The sequence below is a fragment of the Cetorhinus maximus genome, chromosome 19 (assembly GCF_964194155.1).
Source record: "Cetorhinus maximus chromosome 19, sCetMax3.hap1.1, whole genome shotgun sequence".
Lineage (NCBI taxonomy): Eukaryota > Metazoa > Chordata > Chondrichthyes > Lamniformes > Cetorhinidae > Cetorhinus > Cetorhinus maximus.
In genome coordinates this window covers 60,151,148-60,165,715 of record NC_135897.1, presented here as the reverse complement: position 1 = coordinate 60,165,715, position 14,568 = coordinate 60,151,148, and the positions used below count along the sequence as shown (strand labels likewise).

Sequence of the window (14,568 nt, the reverse complement as noted above, 5' to 3'; positions counted from 1 at the left end):
CCGGGCTCAGTCCCGAATTGGAATCTGAATCACTAACTGGACCCGGACCAATCCCGAACTTGTCCCGGACACCGAGGCTCAATCCCGAACTGGACCCGGACCCCGGGCTCAATCCCGAACTGGTCCCGGACCCCGGGCTCAATCCCGGACCTGGACCCCGGGCTCAATCCCAAATTGGGGTCTGAATCACTAACTGGACCCGGACCCCGGGCTCAATTCCGAACTGGACCCGGGCCCCGGGCTCAATCTCGGACTGGACCCGGACTCCGGGCTCAATCCAGATCTGGACCAGGACCCCGGGCTCAATCCCGAACAGGACCCGCACTTGGACCCCGGGCTCAATCCCGAACTGGACCGGGACTTGGACCCCGGGCTCAATCCCGAACTGGACCGGGACTTGGACCCCGGGCTCAATCCCGAACTGGACCGGGATTTGGACCCCGGGCTCAATCCCGAACTGGACCGGGACTTGGACCCCGGGCTCAATCCCGAACTGGACCGGGATTTGGACCCCGGGCTCAATCCCGAACTGGACCGGGATTTGGACCCCGGGCTCAATCCCGAACTGGACCGGGACTTGGACCCCGGGCTCAATCCCGAACTGGACCGGGACTTGGACCCCGGGCTCAATCCCGAACTGGACCGGGACTTGGATCCCGGGCTCCACCCCGAACTGGATCCGGACTTGGACCCCGGGCTCCACCCCGAACTGGACCCAGACCCCAGGCTCCAGCTGGCCGGCCGCCCTGGCCAACCGAGCTTCACATCGTTATTGGACCCGCCTCCCTCCAGCCCATTGGTCCCTATGGCTTGAGGAGCGGCGCTGAGTGGTTAGGCAGTTGTCAATCACAGCGCTGTGTTAGGGTGCAGGGAGGCGCGAGCGGGGCTGAGGTGGCGGTGGCGCCTCCGAGCGACGAGAAGAGCGCGAGGGAACCGCACCTTAAACACACGACGGTCATTGAGGGACGGGCAACACCGGGGAGCCGGGAGAGAGGTGCCATGAAGTTGACTGTGGATTTCGAGGAGTGTTTGAAGGATTCCCCGCGCTTCAGGTAGGCCGTTGTCGCGGGAATGATCTCCGGTCTCTGCGGGCTGGAGCTTCCAAACACTTGAATGCTCCCTCCTGCTGCCCTCTCTAACCGCTCACCCGCTGCTCTCCCTCACCGCTCACCCCCCCTAACTACTCTCCTGCTGCCCTCCCTCACCGCTCACCCGCTGCCCTCCCTCACCGCTCACCCACTGCCACCATTCACCCACTCACCCACTGCCCTCCACACCCACTCGCCCACTGCCACCATTCACCCACTCACCCACTGCCCTCCACACCCACTCACCCACTGCCCTCCACACCCACTCACCCACTGCCCTCCACACCCACTCACCCACTGCCACCATTCACCCACTCACCCACTGCCCTCCCCTCAGCCACTGCCCTCCCCTCAGCCACTGCCCTCCCCCCACCCACTCAGCCACTGCCCTCCCCCCACCCACTCAGCCACTGCCCTCCCCCCACCCACTCAGCCACTGCCCTCCTCCCACCCACTCAGCCACTGCCCTCCTCCCACCCACTCAGCCACTGCCCTCCTCCCACCCACTCAGCCACTGCCCTCCTCCCACCCACTCAGCCACTGCCCTCCTCCCACCCACTCAGCCACTGCCCTCCTCCCACCCACTCAGCCACTGCCTTCCTCCCACCCACTCTCCTGCCTCCCTAACTGTTCGTCCGCTGCCCCCCTAACCACTCTCCTGCTATCCCCTCCTGTGGCCCCCCAACCACTCTCCTGCTGCCTTCCCCCCTGCTGCTGTCCTCCCCCCGCCTGCCAGTTCAACTCCCTCTTGTCAGATTTTTTTTATGCAGCTGGAATGGAGGATGAATGCTTTATTCTGACTTTATTTTCATCTTGCTTATCATTTGTTATTTATTAGCTTCAACTTGTATTTTAGTAAACTCCATGCAGTGCTGGAAGTCGCTTTTGGGAAAATTATCTACTTTTTATATTGGAAACGAATTTTTTATTGTAAACTTTTTTTGTAAACAATTTTTTTATTGTAAACTAATTTAAAAAAAAGTTAGTACTCATTTTTGGCCATGTTTGAGCCAAGTGTTTGTAGTGTACAGTAAATGCCACTTGTTCTGTTCATCTGCCTTTTTAAAGGGAGGATTGACCTCATGCTGCCAACCTTATCCTTGATTTGAATTTTTATGCTAAACAGCTCTAATCTGGGATGAGTATCAGCCTGTACACGTGTCTATAATACATTAATCGTGAGGAACCGCACGTGGTAGAAATTATAAATTAAAATGATTGAAGTTTTGAAAGCTGTGAGCAGTACTTTTGGTGTCATTGGCATTCGTATTAAATTCCATTTAAGCTTTTCCTTGGGAGTAATATTGTTTGAGTTTTACTGCAATCTAAAACAGATTAGAGTGTTTTATATATATTAACTGAATGTAAAACTTTATTTAATTCTCTGAAAAATTTGAAATCTCTTAATATTCAGTATGAAGGTCATATTTGTCATGTGATGTCCCTGTTCAGATAATCATTTTGCCTGCTCTTTCACATCTGTGTACATGATGCTTGACTCTGACTTAAATAAAAAGAACCAATTGGAGTTTACAGTAGTGAATTTGACTCATCATGAAAGTGAAGAAAGAAAGGCTTGCATATAATAATTAATTATTATTCCAATACGTAAACACGCATTCAGCTTAACCGATCTCGTTGTTTTCCCTTCTTACCCTTAAGCAAATGGTCTAATTACACCTACCCATCCTCTTCCTATATCCCTTAAACTGTTTTTCTTTCATTCATATAAAAATATGGAATGCTTCACGACTTTGCATGTCATCCTTGTGTAGGGGCCATGCTAATCTATGTGCTGCCGAAAACTAATTTTAACTTGTTGACGTGAGCAGTAGTTATGTAGGCAATTTGGCAAGCATTATGTGCACAGCAAGATCTCATTAAAATAACATGATGGATGAGCACTGAATCTTTTTTGGCAGTGTTGAGTGTGGATAATTATTGGCTCGAACATTGATAGTAACACATAATTGTTAGCCTATATTTTTTATACAACTTCTGAAGTGAAATCTGAAGCCTGTAATCTTCTGATTCTGAATGCCAGCCTTGCTCAATTGATGGTCCACCTTTTGTCAATCAGTGTTGACATTGGGTTCCTGCAGCCCAGTTGTATATTGACTAGATACCTTAACCCTAGCCTTTGAAAAACCTTGCAATTCTCCTAGTGGCAGTATGCATGTTGCATGTCTGACACCAGTCATCCTTTATCACAAGATGGTCAGTTTGACATACAAAGGTAAGGTGCAGTAGGAGCTGAAAATGTGCAAATGTTCTCAGTTTATATTGGATTTACACTCTGGCCCTGGAGACAAAAGGGCACTTAATTTTTTGAGCCGTTGAGTGTGCACCCCTTGTCCCAGAACTCTGCAATTCCTTGAATCTTAGACTGTTTTCATATTTGAAACATCAGCACCCAAACCAACAGTTTGGAAATGTTTTTTTAACAAGGGAATAGGTCATCAAAGATTTCAGATGACATTGCTCATTGTCATTTGAACCCCATGAAAGATTGCTGCTTTTTAATGGTCTGTCTGCCTGCTAGATTCTGTTTTGTTGGATGCTGGCTGCTTTGGCAATTGTCAGCTTGTTGCATTGGAGAAAAGTTAAGAATATGGAAATATTTTTTGTCTCAGACACTGGTTATAATGAAGTATGATTGGGCAAAAGAAGTAGCCACGGAGTATCACTTCTGTTCTGCATTACTTTCAAAGCTAATGGAGAAGATTAATTCCTTATTTTGACAGTTTGAGTTAACATATTTTATGACTGAAGAACTAAAATATACCCTGTTTGGTAGTGAAATGAGTGTAAAATTATTTATCTCCAAGTGAGTGTGACTTGTTAAGTTGCAAACAACTACATTGAACAAGTTATGGAGAATGTCACTTTTTGAGATTTCAGGTTTAATTGCTGGTTGTAATACATTTCTAATTGTCTTAACCCAGCATCATCAGAGAAAATTACTGTGTGGTTCGAGGGTAATAGAAGTAAGGCGTCTTTTAAACTGGTTACTTTATCTAAATGCATGTAATAGCTCTGCAACAGAGCAACTACTTACTGACCATGAATCACTTGAGGCAATAAGACTATATCATTATCTCCAAAACAAGAGTCACCAAATAATGTGAGGAAATTTTTCTATGTCATGGTGGGCAATAATCTGTTCCATTTTTAAACATTTGGAATAGTTTTCAATTGGAGAAGACAAATCAAGGAATGCCTTTGTAGTATTGTTTTTGCACTGGCACTTCTTTGTAATGTATCATTGGATGTACTTCTATTTATGTCTAATGATCTGAAATAAGAAAATTCAGAATTTCAGGCTTTTCCCACGGAACACCACACATTAACAATGAAGTGAAATCATTTTGTCTAGTTGTAATGCTGTTGTTTCCACCTTTTTATGATGGTCTCAAAAATGTAGCAAGGAAAATATAAACCAAGGATTATGACAACATTTTGCTAAATCAGTCAGAGCTCCATTTAAATAAATACCTTAAAGTCTTGAGACAGGGTACAGTGGCATTATAAGATCACTGGTCACATAATCTGTGATAAATTCCAGATGTTTTTGAAGAAAAGTACTTACTGAAATCCTTGCATAAACATTTTTTATGAATCTTACAATTCTCTCAATTTCTTTGTTTTGTTGCATGTGCTAATATGCCTGTAAATTATCATGGGTGTGATCAGTATAATTTCTCACTACATTGCAATAGATGTCATTCTTAATTACCTAGTTGTGACACTGTTACTTGATTGGAAGATACGTGCATTTACATACTAAGCTTTCTTAGCAAATAGATAACTTGGTCTCTGTTTCTCTGAAATTCCCAAGTTTAACTTTTTTTTGCAAAAAAGCCCAAACTATTTGATTTAAGTAACCTTTGGAGCAATTCAAACATTGCGTATCTGTTTGTGATATGTTAGCTGTCGGAAGCGTTACATAATACGAATCCTAATTTGGTGTTAAAACTAGATGCAAATCTTAAATTTAGCGGAATAATATTTCGGCACAGACTAGAAGGGCCGAATGGCCTGTTTTCTGTGCTGTAGTGTTCTATGGTTCTATGGCCACTACAATTGTAAGAAAAATACATGTTTTAATTAACTATTTGACTTTCTATACTTTTTTTGTGAAAAGCTTTTTCACTGTCCTGAACAAATATCCTTAAAGGTGCTTTGCAGGGTGAAATGGTATTTGTTATAACTTGCACGCTTAGTTAGATTTGTTAAAATCAAAATTAGAAGCACAGGAACAAAATAGGGTATTAATATTTTGTTTAAACTGTGACTCCAGAATTTGGCTGAAAATTACTATTAAATGTCAGATATAGTCAGATTTGGACTTTTAATTAGACTTTTAATATTTAGACTGTTAGACTTTTAATATTTTCCTCATGGCTGAAGATCAAAAATTATTTGTTATAATATTTAGCTTATTTTCAAGATTGCTTGTTTTCTCAGACATTTGATATCACCTACATAAATCATAGAGAAAAAAGAACTGGAACTTATTGCACCTGTTCTTATAGAGCATGATTTTTCTTTTATTCAGAGTTTAGAGTTCTGATGAAAGGTCATCAATCTGAAACACTAACTTCTGTTTCTTCTCTGCAGATGCTATCTGACCTGCTGAGTAATTTCAGCAAATTCTGTTTTTATTTTTTAAATTGGATTAGTTTGGATTTTCTCTGGGCACTACAGTAATATAATGTTATGGTTGACTGAAGTATGAGAAGTACCACTAAAATATAACTTTTGAAATTCAACTTGGATGTTTTAAGTTTAGTAAGTTTGGAATGTGTTTCTCTATTTAGTGCTATTGGTTCTTCAGACCTCAACCATTGTGGAACTATGTGGCTTCAAAGGTCCAGATTGAAAAATTAGATTGCATCATGATGATGACATTTATTGTTGAAAGATTAATGGCTCATTGACGGACATTAACGGAGAAATGAAAACAATATTTTCTTCCTATTGTGCATCTTTCTCCTGTTTGCTGGTGTAACTTGACTTGGTTGCTGGGATATGTAAAGGATCATACCTATTTTTTCTTTCTGCTGAGTAAAAGTTCATGACCTCCCCCGATAGGATGGGATGCCCAAGATCAGCAACACTGTGAGAAGTTGCAATTGTGCCTTGCTTCTTTGGTCAATTACTTTGGAGCACAGTTTGACAAATAGAGATTCTGTTTTGCAGAAAAAAACAGCTTGTATAATTTTACCTTCAGTGGTGTAAATGGTTTACTAAAAATATTTAATAAAAGCATATTGAAAATTAAGAGGCCTTCATTCCTCACGAATTTTGGTTGATCCCCTCCCACAAGTGCTTATTATTTTTATAACTGTTAAACATTGAACCGTATTCTCAAATAATCAAGATTTATGTGGGGTAATGAATATTGAATAGAATAGTTGCTTGGTAGCACAGAATGAGAGTATTGTTGAAAAATGAGACATGCTGCTGAAGTTTTTCATCTTGCACTCATCAGGACAAACGTAAAAATACCAATTTCAAAGGAAGCAACAATTTATACTGCATGAGAAAAGGAAGCTGATTGGTTGGCCCTGTTGCTATGGAGAATGTATCAAGGAGCTATTGTTTCCCATGCTTTTGTTTAATTAAAAAGACGCAATGCTTGGACATGCTCTTTCTGCTCACAGAGGACAAGTCCCTGCATTTAATATATGTAGCTTCTAGTAAGCATAAGTGAGCTACATTGGAAGCCGACTCTCTCTCCAGCAATTTAATAGAGTCTTCATTATGCGTTGTTAACTAAATCAGTAGATGCGGCATTATAATGGCTTTGTTCAGTTCTGAACTTAACTTTATAGCTTCTTGGCAGAATCAGATGGAAATTTAAGTAAGTTATCTGAACGTTTAATAGTTTGGAAAAGAGTTCTGAACATCTGAAAGTAGTTTTACATCTTTATAGTGCTGGCTGTAGTCACCGGATATCTGTAATGGAATTGCATAGTTCTCTGCAGTCGATTGCTATTTGATCAATTTAGACCTGCCAGATGTTCACTATTTTTGCCTTGCATATTGATAGTTGTATTTCTACTTGCAGGACTAATTGCTACATTTCCAGACCACTTTTTGCCCCCAACAAAATCTTTAAATCCCTGGTATAGCCTCTATCTTCACTACTTGAGTGCAGGTGGTGAGTGTATCTGAAGTACAACTGGTTTAGACATCCAGCATCAGGTTTTACTGGATGAAATTGAGCACAATTGCAACCTAATCTCCTTGCCAAAACTGCACCGTACTCATTCTGGAGCGGAAAGATAATTTCCAGCTTTTTAACTGCAATCAATCTTCTTAGACTGTTTTACCCTGCTTGCTCCATCTATACCTCAAGCAACATGTGCAAGAAGTTCAGGGACTTCTATATCACTAAGTTTGTGACCATTTATTCAGCTGCTTCTGCTGTTCCCTTCCTTCCCCTTGCCGAAAAAGTTAAATTCTCCAGGCTCCCTCCTACCCTTGGGCCCAGAGCTTTCTCTAATTTCTTGTTCAACTCTCCTTATCCTCTGAGTTCATCTTATTTGAGACCCATCTCCCCCCTTGACTTAATTTACGCACAGCTGTACACCATCTATCTTTCCTTCATGACCCTGTGCTAGCTGACATGGTAAATCCATTATCACCACCCCATGTCAAAAAAACTGCTCTTGACTTCACCATTTCCAATCTTCTATTTTTGAAGTCTTTGACCATGTTGTCACTTCCCAAATCTGTGGCTATCTTTGTTGTAACTCCTTATTTGAATCTCTTCAATCGGATTCCTCTACCTGCCACAGCACTGAAGCAGGCTTAGCAGTTATCACAAATGACACCATTTGTGACTACAGTGCACTATCTTGTCTTTGCGATGTCTTGTCATGGCTGATCTGATTGTGGCCTCAACTCCACACTCCAGCCTGTGCTCCTGCTGCTGCCCCCCCCTGTAATCCTTGTCTCCCTTGTAGATCAAAAACCTGTCTAACTCCAACTCCACCTCTACTTATCTCTGTGGAAGAGAATTCCAAAGACCAAAGTCCAAAAGTTCCTCTCAGAGAAGAAATTCCTCCCACCTCCATCTTAAATGCGAGACCCTTTATTTTGAAACAATGTGCTAGGTTCCCACATGAGGGGTATCCCCCTCTCAGCATCTACCCCGTCAACTCCCGTTAGTATCTTATGTTTCAATAAGATCATCTCTCATTGTTCTAAACTCCAGTCAGTATTGCTCAATCTTCTCTTAAGTCAACCTCTTCATCCCAGGAATCAGCCTAGTGAACATTCTCTGAACTGCTTGCAATGCAGGTATACCCCTCAAGTAAAGAAGGTTGAGAGATTTGATAGAGGTACTCAAAATTATGAGCAGTCTGGACAGAGTAGAAAGGGAGAAACTGTTCCCACTCGTGAAAGGATTGAGAATGAGACTTAAAGTAATTAGTAAAGGAAGCGTAAGCGTGTGAGGAGAAACCTTTTTACGCAGCGAGTGGTTAAGGTCTGGAATGCACTGCCTGAGTGTGTGATGGAAGCAGGTTCAACTGAAGCATTTAAAAGGTTATCTGAAAAGGAAGAATATGAAGCGTTATGGGGGAAATGGTACTAGGTGAGTTGCTCATTTGGAGAGCCAGCGCAGACACACTGGACTAAATGGCCTCCTCCTGCACTGTAACAATTTTGTGATTCTGAGACCAAAACTATACACAGTACTCTAGGTGCGGTCTTACCAATGCCCTGTACAGTTGTAGCAAGACTTCCCTGCTTTTATGCTTCATCTAAAATTTTCCTATCCACCTTGCAATAAAGGCTCACATTCCGTTTGCCGCCTTAATTACTAGCTGAACCTGCATGCTAACTTTTTGTGATTCATGTACAAGGGCACCCACATTCCTTGGTATGGCAGCATTCTGCAACCTCTCTTAATTTAAATAATACTGTTTTTCCCAACAAAATGGACGATCTCATATTTTCCCACATTATACTCCATCTGCTAATTTTTGGCCATTCACTTAGCCTGCTTATATCGCTTTGCAAGCTTTTTGTATACTCCTCACAACTTGCGTTCCTACCAATCTTTGTATCATCACCCAATTTGCTTACAATACAGTCAGTCCCTTCATCCAAGTCATTATATAGATCATAAATAGTTGAGGCCTGAGCATTGACCCTTTTAGCACTCCACTAGAGTTTGGCAACCTAGAAATGACCCATTTATCCTGGTTCGCTGTTTCCTGTTAGTTAGCCAATCTTCTATCCATGCTAATATATCATTCCCAATGCTATGAGCTCTTACCTTGTGTCATAACCTTTTATGTGGCACCCTATTGAATGCCTTTTGGAAATCCAAGTGCACTATATCTACTTGTACCCCTTTATCCACCCTGCATGTTACATTTCAGAGATCTTTAATAAATCTTGCAGTATAATTTCCCCTTCACAAAACCATGTTGACCCTCCCTGACAGTATTTTGCTTTTCTAAATGCCCTGCTACTACATCCTTAACCATGTATTCCAGCAAGTTCCCAAATAACAGACGTTGGCCTAACTGGCCTATATTTCCTGCTTTCTATCTTCTGTTTTCTGTCTCTCTCTCTTCTCTTCCCCCCCCCCCTTCTTGAATAGAGGAATTACATTTGCGGTTTTCCAATACGTTAGGACCTTTCCAGAATCTAGAGAATTTTGGAAGATTACAGCCAATACATCCACTATCTCAGCAGCCACTTCTTTTTAGACCCTAGGATGCAGGCCATCAGTTTGTTTTGATGTCTTTTCTTTCAATTTGATACTGTCTTTGACTTCTTTAGTTAGCCACGGATTGTGCATTCTTCTCGTAGAATCTTGTTTTCTCAGTATCTTTGTTGAACATTGGTTTACAAATATAGCCTCAGTTTCTCAGTACAATGTTATATTCTTGTCTTTAGAAGTTAAAATTGACAGTCAGCTGTCAACTGCCTGTCCACAGCAAACTCATGCAGGCAAGAAGCAATGTTAAATATTGCGATTCCCATGGAAACCGATAACTTCTAAAAAGAGATTTGAATTCCCAATGACTGACTGACTCAAAGGGTCATGACAAAAGTTCACATTTTAATACTTCTACTGTAACAAAATAAAATCTAAATCGACTAATTATTTGGTCAACTAAACTACAGAAATGATACACCCCTTAACTTCCTAACACGAGCAAATGCTGCATATTTTTACAGTGCACCCTCTACAGAATTGTGGTCTTTACAGGAACCAGTTCAAAGTTAACCCCAGTTTCCAATAAGCTCATTTCTGCCCGTTACGTTGATTCGTAACGTCCACTGTTTGTCAAAAGTTGTTTCCTTCAGTCTTTTGAGAACCCCCCGAACTGACTTGCAGCAGCAAGGTGACTCCTCCTCCCTGCCATACCAGGGTGAATCTTTCAGTGCCCTTAAACCTCCATTGATCCTATCACTTCAACTAGAGAATGAGCCACCTCCAGCATGCTGCCTGGTGGCTAACAGAAAACAGCCTTCTCGGTCATGTTCTTGCTCTCGCTGTCCAGGGTCTGAGTCAGTATGCCTGGCGGCACAAAGGCCTTTTGCTTTGTCTCCAGGTGTTTAAAAATTAGCACATTACTTTCATCCTGATCTGGGCCCCTTGTTCCCATGGCAACCAGGTCACATGGGCTTATCACCAGGAGGAAATAGTAGGAGTTTGCATGCCTGTCCCCACTACTCCATTTTAACATGAATTAAAGAAGGCAATTTAAAACACAACCACCTTATGTTAGAAATGCAAAGTTTTATAAGTCTAAAACAAAAGTTTATTAGTAATCCCACATCCTAAGATTATTTTTTCAATTGCTGGAGCAAGAATCAATTATTTTGAACTAATTCAAGTGTTGCTAAAATTCAGTAGATAGATATGATGATCCATCAAACAGGAATTCTGTAATTTCAGCTAGGGTGTGATTTAGAAAAAAAAATGGGATTCATGTATGGGTATAATTAAAGGGGTAGATTAAGGGACAGATAAGAACCTCAAAGCAGGGTACCTCTGAGGTAATATGGCCCATGAGCAGCAGCTGAGTTGTATGCCACCACAATTTGTAACCTTATGGCCTTAAATGTTCTGGAGGTGCGTACACAAATCAGTAAAGGAGAACCAACCCTTCCTCTCAGAACAGAGTGACATATGTATGGATTTTTAAATCTGTTTGCCATCACAGTGCTCAATTTTGGCAATTCAAAAATTGGAAGTTGTTTAGAATTGCTCAACATTCAAATTTGGCACCTCGAGTTATAAGGACTTCAATTTGTTCTCAAAATAAACAAGGAATTGTGTGAGGGAGGGAGGAAATGGGAATAGCGTTGCCTAATTTGTCCCATTATAAACAACTTACAATAGAAAATCATAGCACAGTATTAGAAAGTCATAGACAAGTCCATTGGCCAGGGAGCTTCCACGTGGATAGGTTCAACTATTCTTACCAACTTCTGGCAGGCAAGCTGCTTTTACTCGGCTGAATTCCAGAGGTGACTGCCCTTAACGTTAAGGCAGCATATGACCAAGTGTGGCATCAAGAAACCCTAGCAAAACTGAAGTCAATGGGAGTCAGGGGCCAAACTCTCTGATGGTTCAAGTCATACCTGGCACAAAGGAAGATAGTTGGAGGCCAATCATCTCAGCCCCAGGGCATCGCTCTGGGTAGTATCCTAGACCTAACCATCTTCAGCTGCTTTATCAATGACCTTCCCACATCATAAGGTCAGAAGTGGGGATGTTTGCTGATGATTGCAGAGTGTTCAGCTCTATTTGCGACTCAGATGTGAAAGAAGTCGTTTTTGCATGCAGTAGTACCTGGACAATATTCAGGCTTGGGCTACAAAGTAGCAAGTAACATTCACACCACACAACTGCCAGGCAATGACCATCTCCAAAAAGAGAGAATTTAACCATCTCCCCATGACGTTCAACAGCATTATCATCAGTGAAGCCCCCACTGTCAGCATTCTGAAGGTAAAACTAAAGTCAATGGGAATCAAGAGGGGTGACTCTCCAGTGGCTAGAATCATACCTGGCACAACTAAATATGTTCATGAAATAAAAACAAAGTGCTGGAAAAACTCCAGTCTGGCAGCATCTGTAGAGAGAGAAACAGAGTTAACATTAACTCTGTTTCTCGCTCCACAGATTCTGCCAGATCTTGCTTTTAATTCAGATCCCCACCATCCGCAGTGTTTTGCTTTTATTAAATATGTTTATGGTTGCTGGAGGTCAATCATTTCAGTGTCAGGACTTCACTGTAGGAGTGTATCAAGGCAGGGTTAGGTCAACTACCTTCAGTTGTTTCATCACTGACATTCCCTCCATCATATGGTCAGAAATGGAACTGTTTATTGATTATTGGGTGGTATTCCGCTTCATTGTCAATTTCCTCAGATAATGAAGCAGCCCATCCCACATTTAGCAATACCCCTGGATAGTCAAGCAGGTTTAGACTATTAAATGGCTGCACATAAAATTCATGCCTAAGAAGGACCAGGCATTGACCATATCCAACAAGTGAGTCTAAACCTCTCCCCATCTCATTCAATGTAATTACAATTGTCAAATCATCTACTATTAACCTTCTGGGAGTTACTATTACACCACCAACAACAACAAAAACTTATATAGACCTTTAACATAATGAAACATCCCAAGGCACCTCACAGAAGCACTATAAAATATGACACTAAGCCACATAAGGAGACATTAAGTCAGATGACCAGAAGCTTGGTCAAAGATGTAGGGTTCAAGTAGTGTCTCAAAGGTGGAAAATTTAGTTGGAGAGATGTAGGGATGGTATTCCACTGCTTTGAACATAGGCAACTGAAGGCTTTGCGACCAGTGGTGATGCTCATGAGTTTCAAGTTGGAGTGTGATATCTTGGAGAGTTGTGGAGCTGGAGGAGATTACAGAGATAGGGAGGGGTGAGGCCATGGAGAGATTGAAACCGAGGATGAAAATACTTGAAATCAAAGTGTTGTTTGACCAGGAGCTAATGGATGCCAGCAAATGTGGGTGATAAGGGAATGGGACTTGGTGAGATTTAAGATGCAGGCGACAGTTTTGGATGACCTCAGATTTACGGAGGGTAGAATGTGCTGAGACTAGCCAGGCGTGTGTTGGAAAAGTCGAGACGAGAGGTAGCAAAGGCAGCAATGAAGGCTTCAGCAGCAGATGAGCTGAGATGGGCAAAGTCGGGCGATGTTAGAGGTTAAAATGAGCGGTATTTGTGCTGGCATGAAAGTGAGGTTGGAAGCTCATCTCGGGGTTAAATGTGACACCAAGGTTGCAAATACATTGGCTTAATCTCAGACAGTTGCCAGGGCGAGGGATGGAGTCAGTAGCCAGGGAATGGAGTTTGGAACGGGAGCTGCAAGCAATGGTTTCAGTCTTCCCAATATTTAGTTGGAGGAAATTTTTACTCATCCTGTACTGGATGCCTGATAAGCAACAGTGGAGGAGCCAAGCCAGGTGGTGGTGAGATAGAGCTGGGTGTCATAAGCGTAAACTAACGCTGTGCTTTTGGATGATGTTGCTGAGGAGCAGCAAGTAGATGAGAAATAGGTGGGGACCAAGGTTAGGTCCTGGGGTGGGGTTGGGGGGTGGCACCAGAGATAGCAGTGTGGGCACGGGAAAAGAAGCCATTGTATGTAATTTTCTGACTAGATACACAAACTCAGCCCTGTCGACCTTACTAACATCTGGGGGCCTGTGCCAAAATTGAGAGAGCTGTCTCACAGACTAGTCAAGCAACAGCCTGAAATTGTCATACTTATGGAATCATATCTTACAGATAATGTCCCAGACACCGCCATCATCATCCCTGGGTATGTACTGTTCCACTGGCAGGACAAACCCAGCAGTGGTGTTGGCACAGTGGTATACAGTCAGGGGGAAATTGCCATGGGAATCCTCAATATCGACTCAGACCCCACAAAGTCTCATGGCATCAGGTCTGTTATGAACAAGGAAACCTACTGCTGAATACCATGTACCGTGCCCTGAATCAGAACACCTCTATGTTTAACACCACTTGAAGGAAGCACTGACGGTGGCAAGGATGAAGAATGAAGTCCCCCACAGAGTACAATATCCATCACCCTGAGTGGCTCGGTAGCACGAATACAGACCGAACTGGCTGAGTCCTAAAGGACATACCTGCTAGACTGGCTCTGCGATAGGACATGAGAATGACTGCCTTTGACATGAAGGCAGCATTTGACCTGGTATGGCATCATGAACCCCTAGAAAAACTGCAGTCAGTGGCAATCGGGGAAAACTCTCCGCTGGTTGGAGTCATACCTAGCACAAAGGAAAGTGCTAGGTTGTGGTTGTTAGAGGTCAATCATCTCAGTTCCAGGACATCACTACAGGTGCTCCTCAGGGTAGTGTCTAGGCCCAACCATTTTCAGCTACTTCAATGACCTTCCTTCCATCATAAGGTCAGAAGTGGGGATG

At 42.6% G+C, this 14,568-nt stretch overlaps 1 protein-coding gene and 1 pseudogene across 3 annotated transcripts in view; one reads left to right on the top strand and one right to left on the bottom strand.

Moving 5' to 3' along the window:
- Positions 1–857: 857 nt before the first annotated feature.
- The window catches only part of LOC144693831 (arf-GAP with coiled-coil, ANK repeat and PH domain-containing protein 2-like), a 197,425-nt gene continuing 183,714 nt past the window's right edge, over positions 858–14,568 (top strand). For all 3 annotated transcript variants that reach the window (XM_078563905.1, XM_078563904.1, XM_078563909.1), the window contains exon 1: positions 858–1,052. In XM_078563905.1, the coding sequence (XP_078420031.1) occupies positions 1,000–1,052 (53 nt within the window). In that variant the 5' untranslated portion in view covers positions 858–999. The remainder of the gene's footprint in view (positions 1,053–14,568) is intronic.
- On the bottom strand, positions 2,819–2,879 carry LOC144694329 (U6 spliceosomal RNA; annotated as a pseudogene).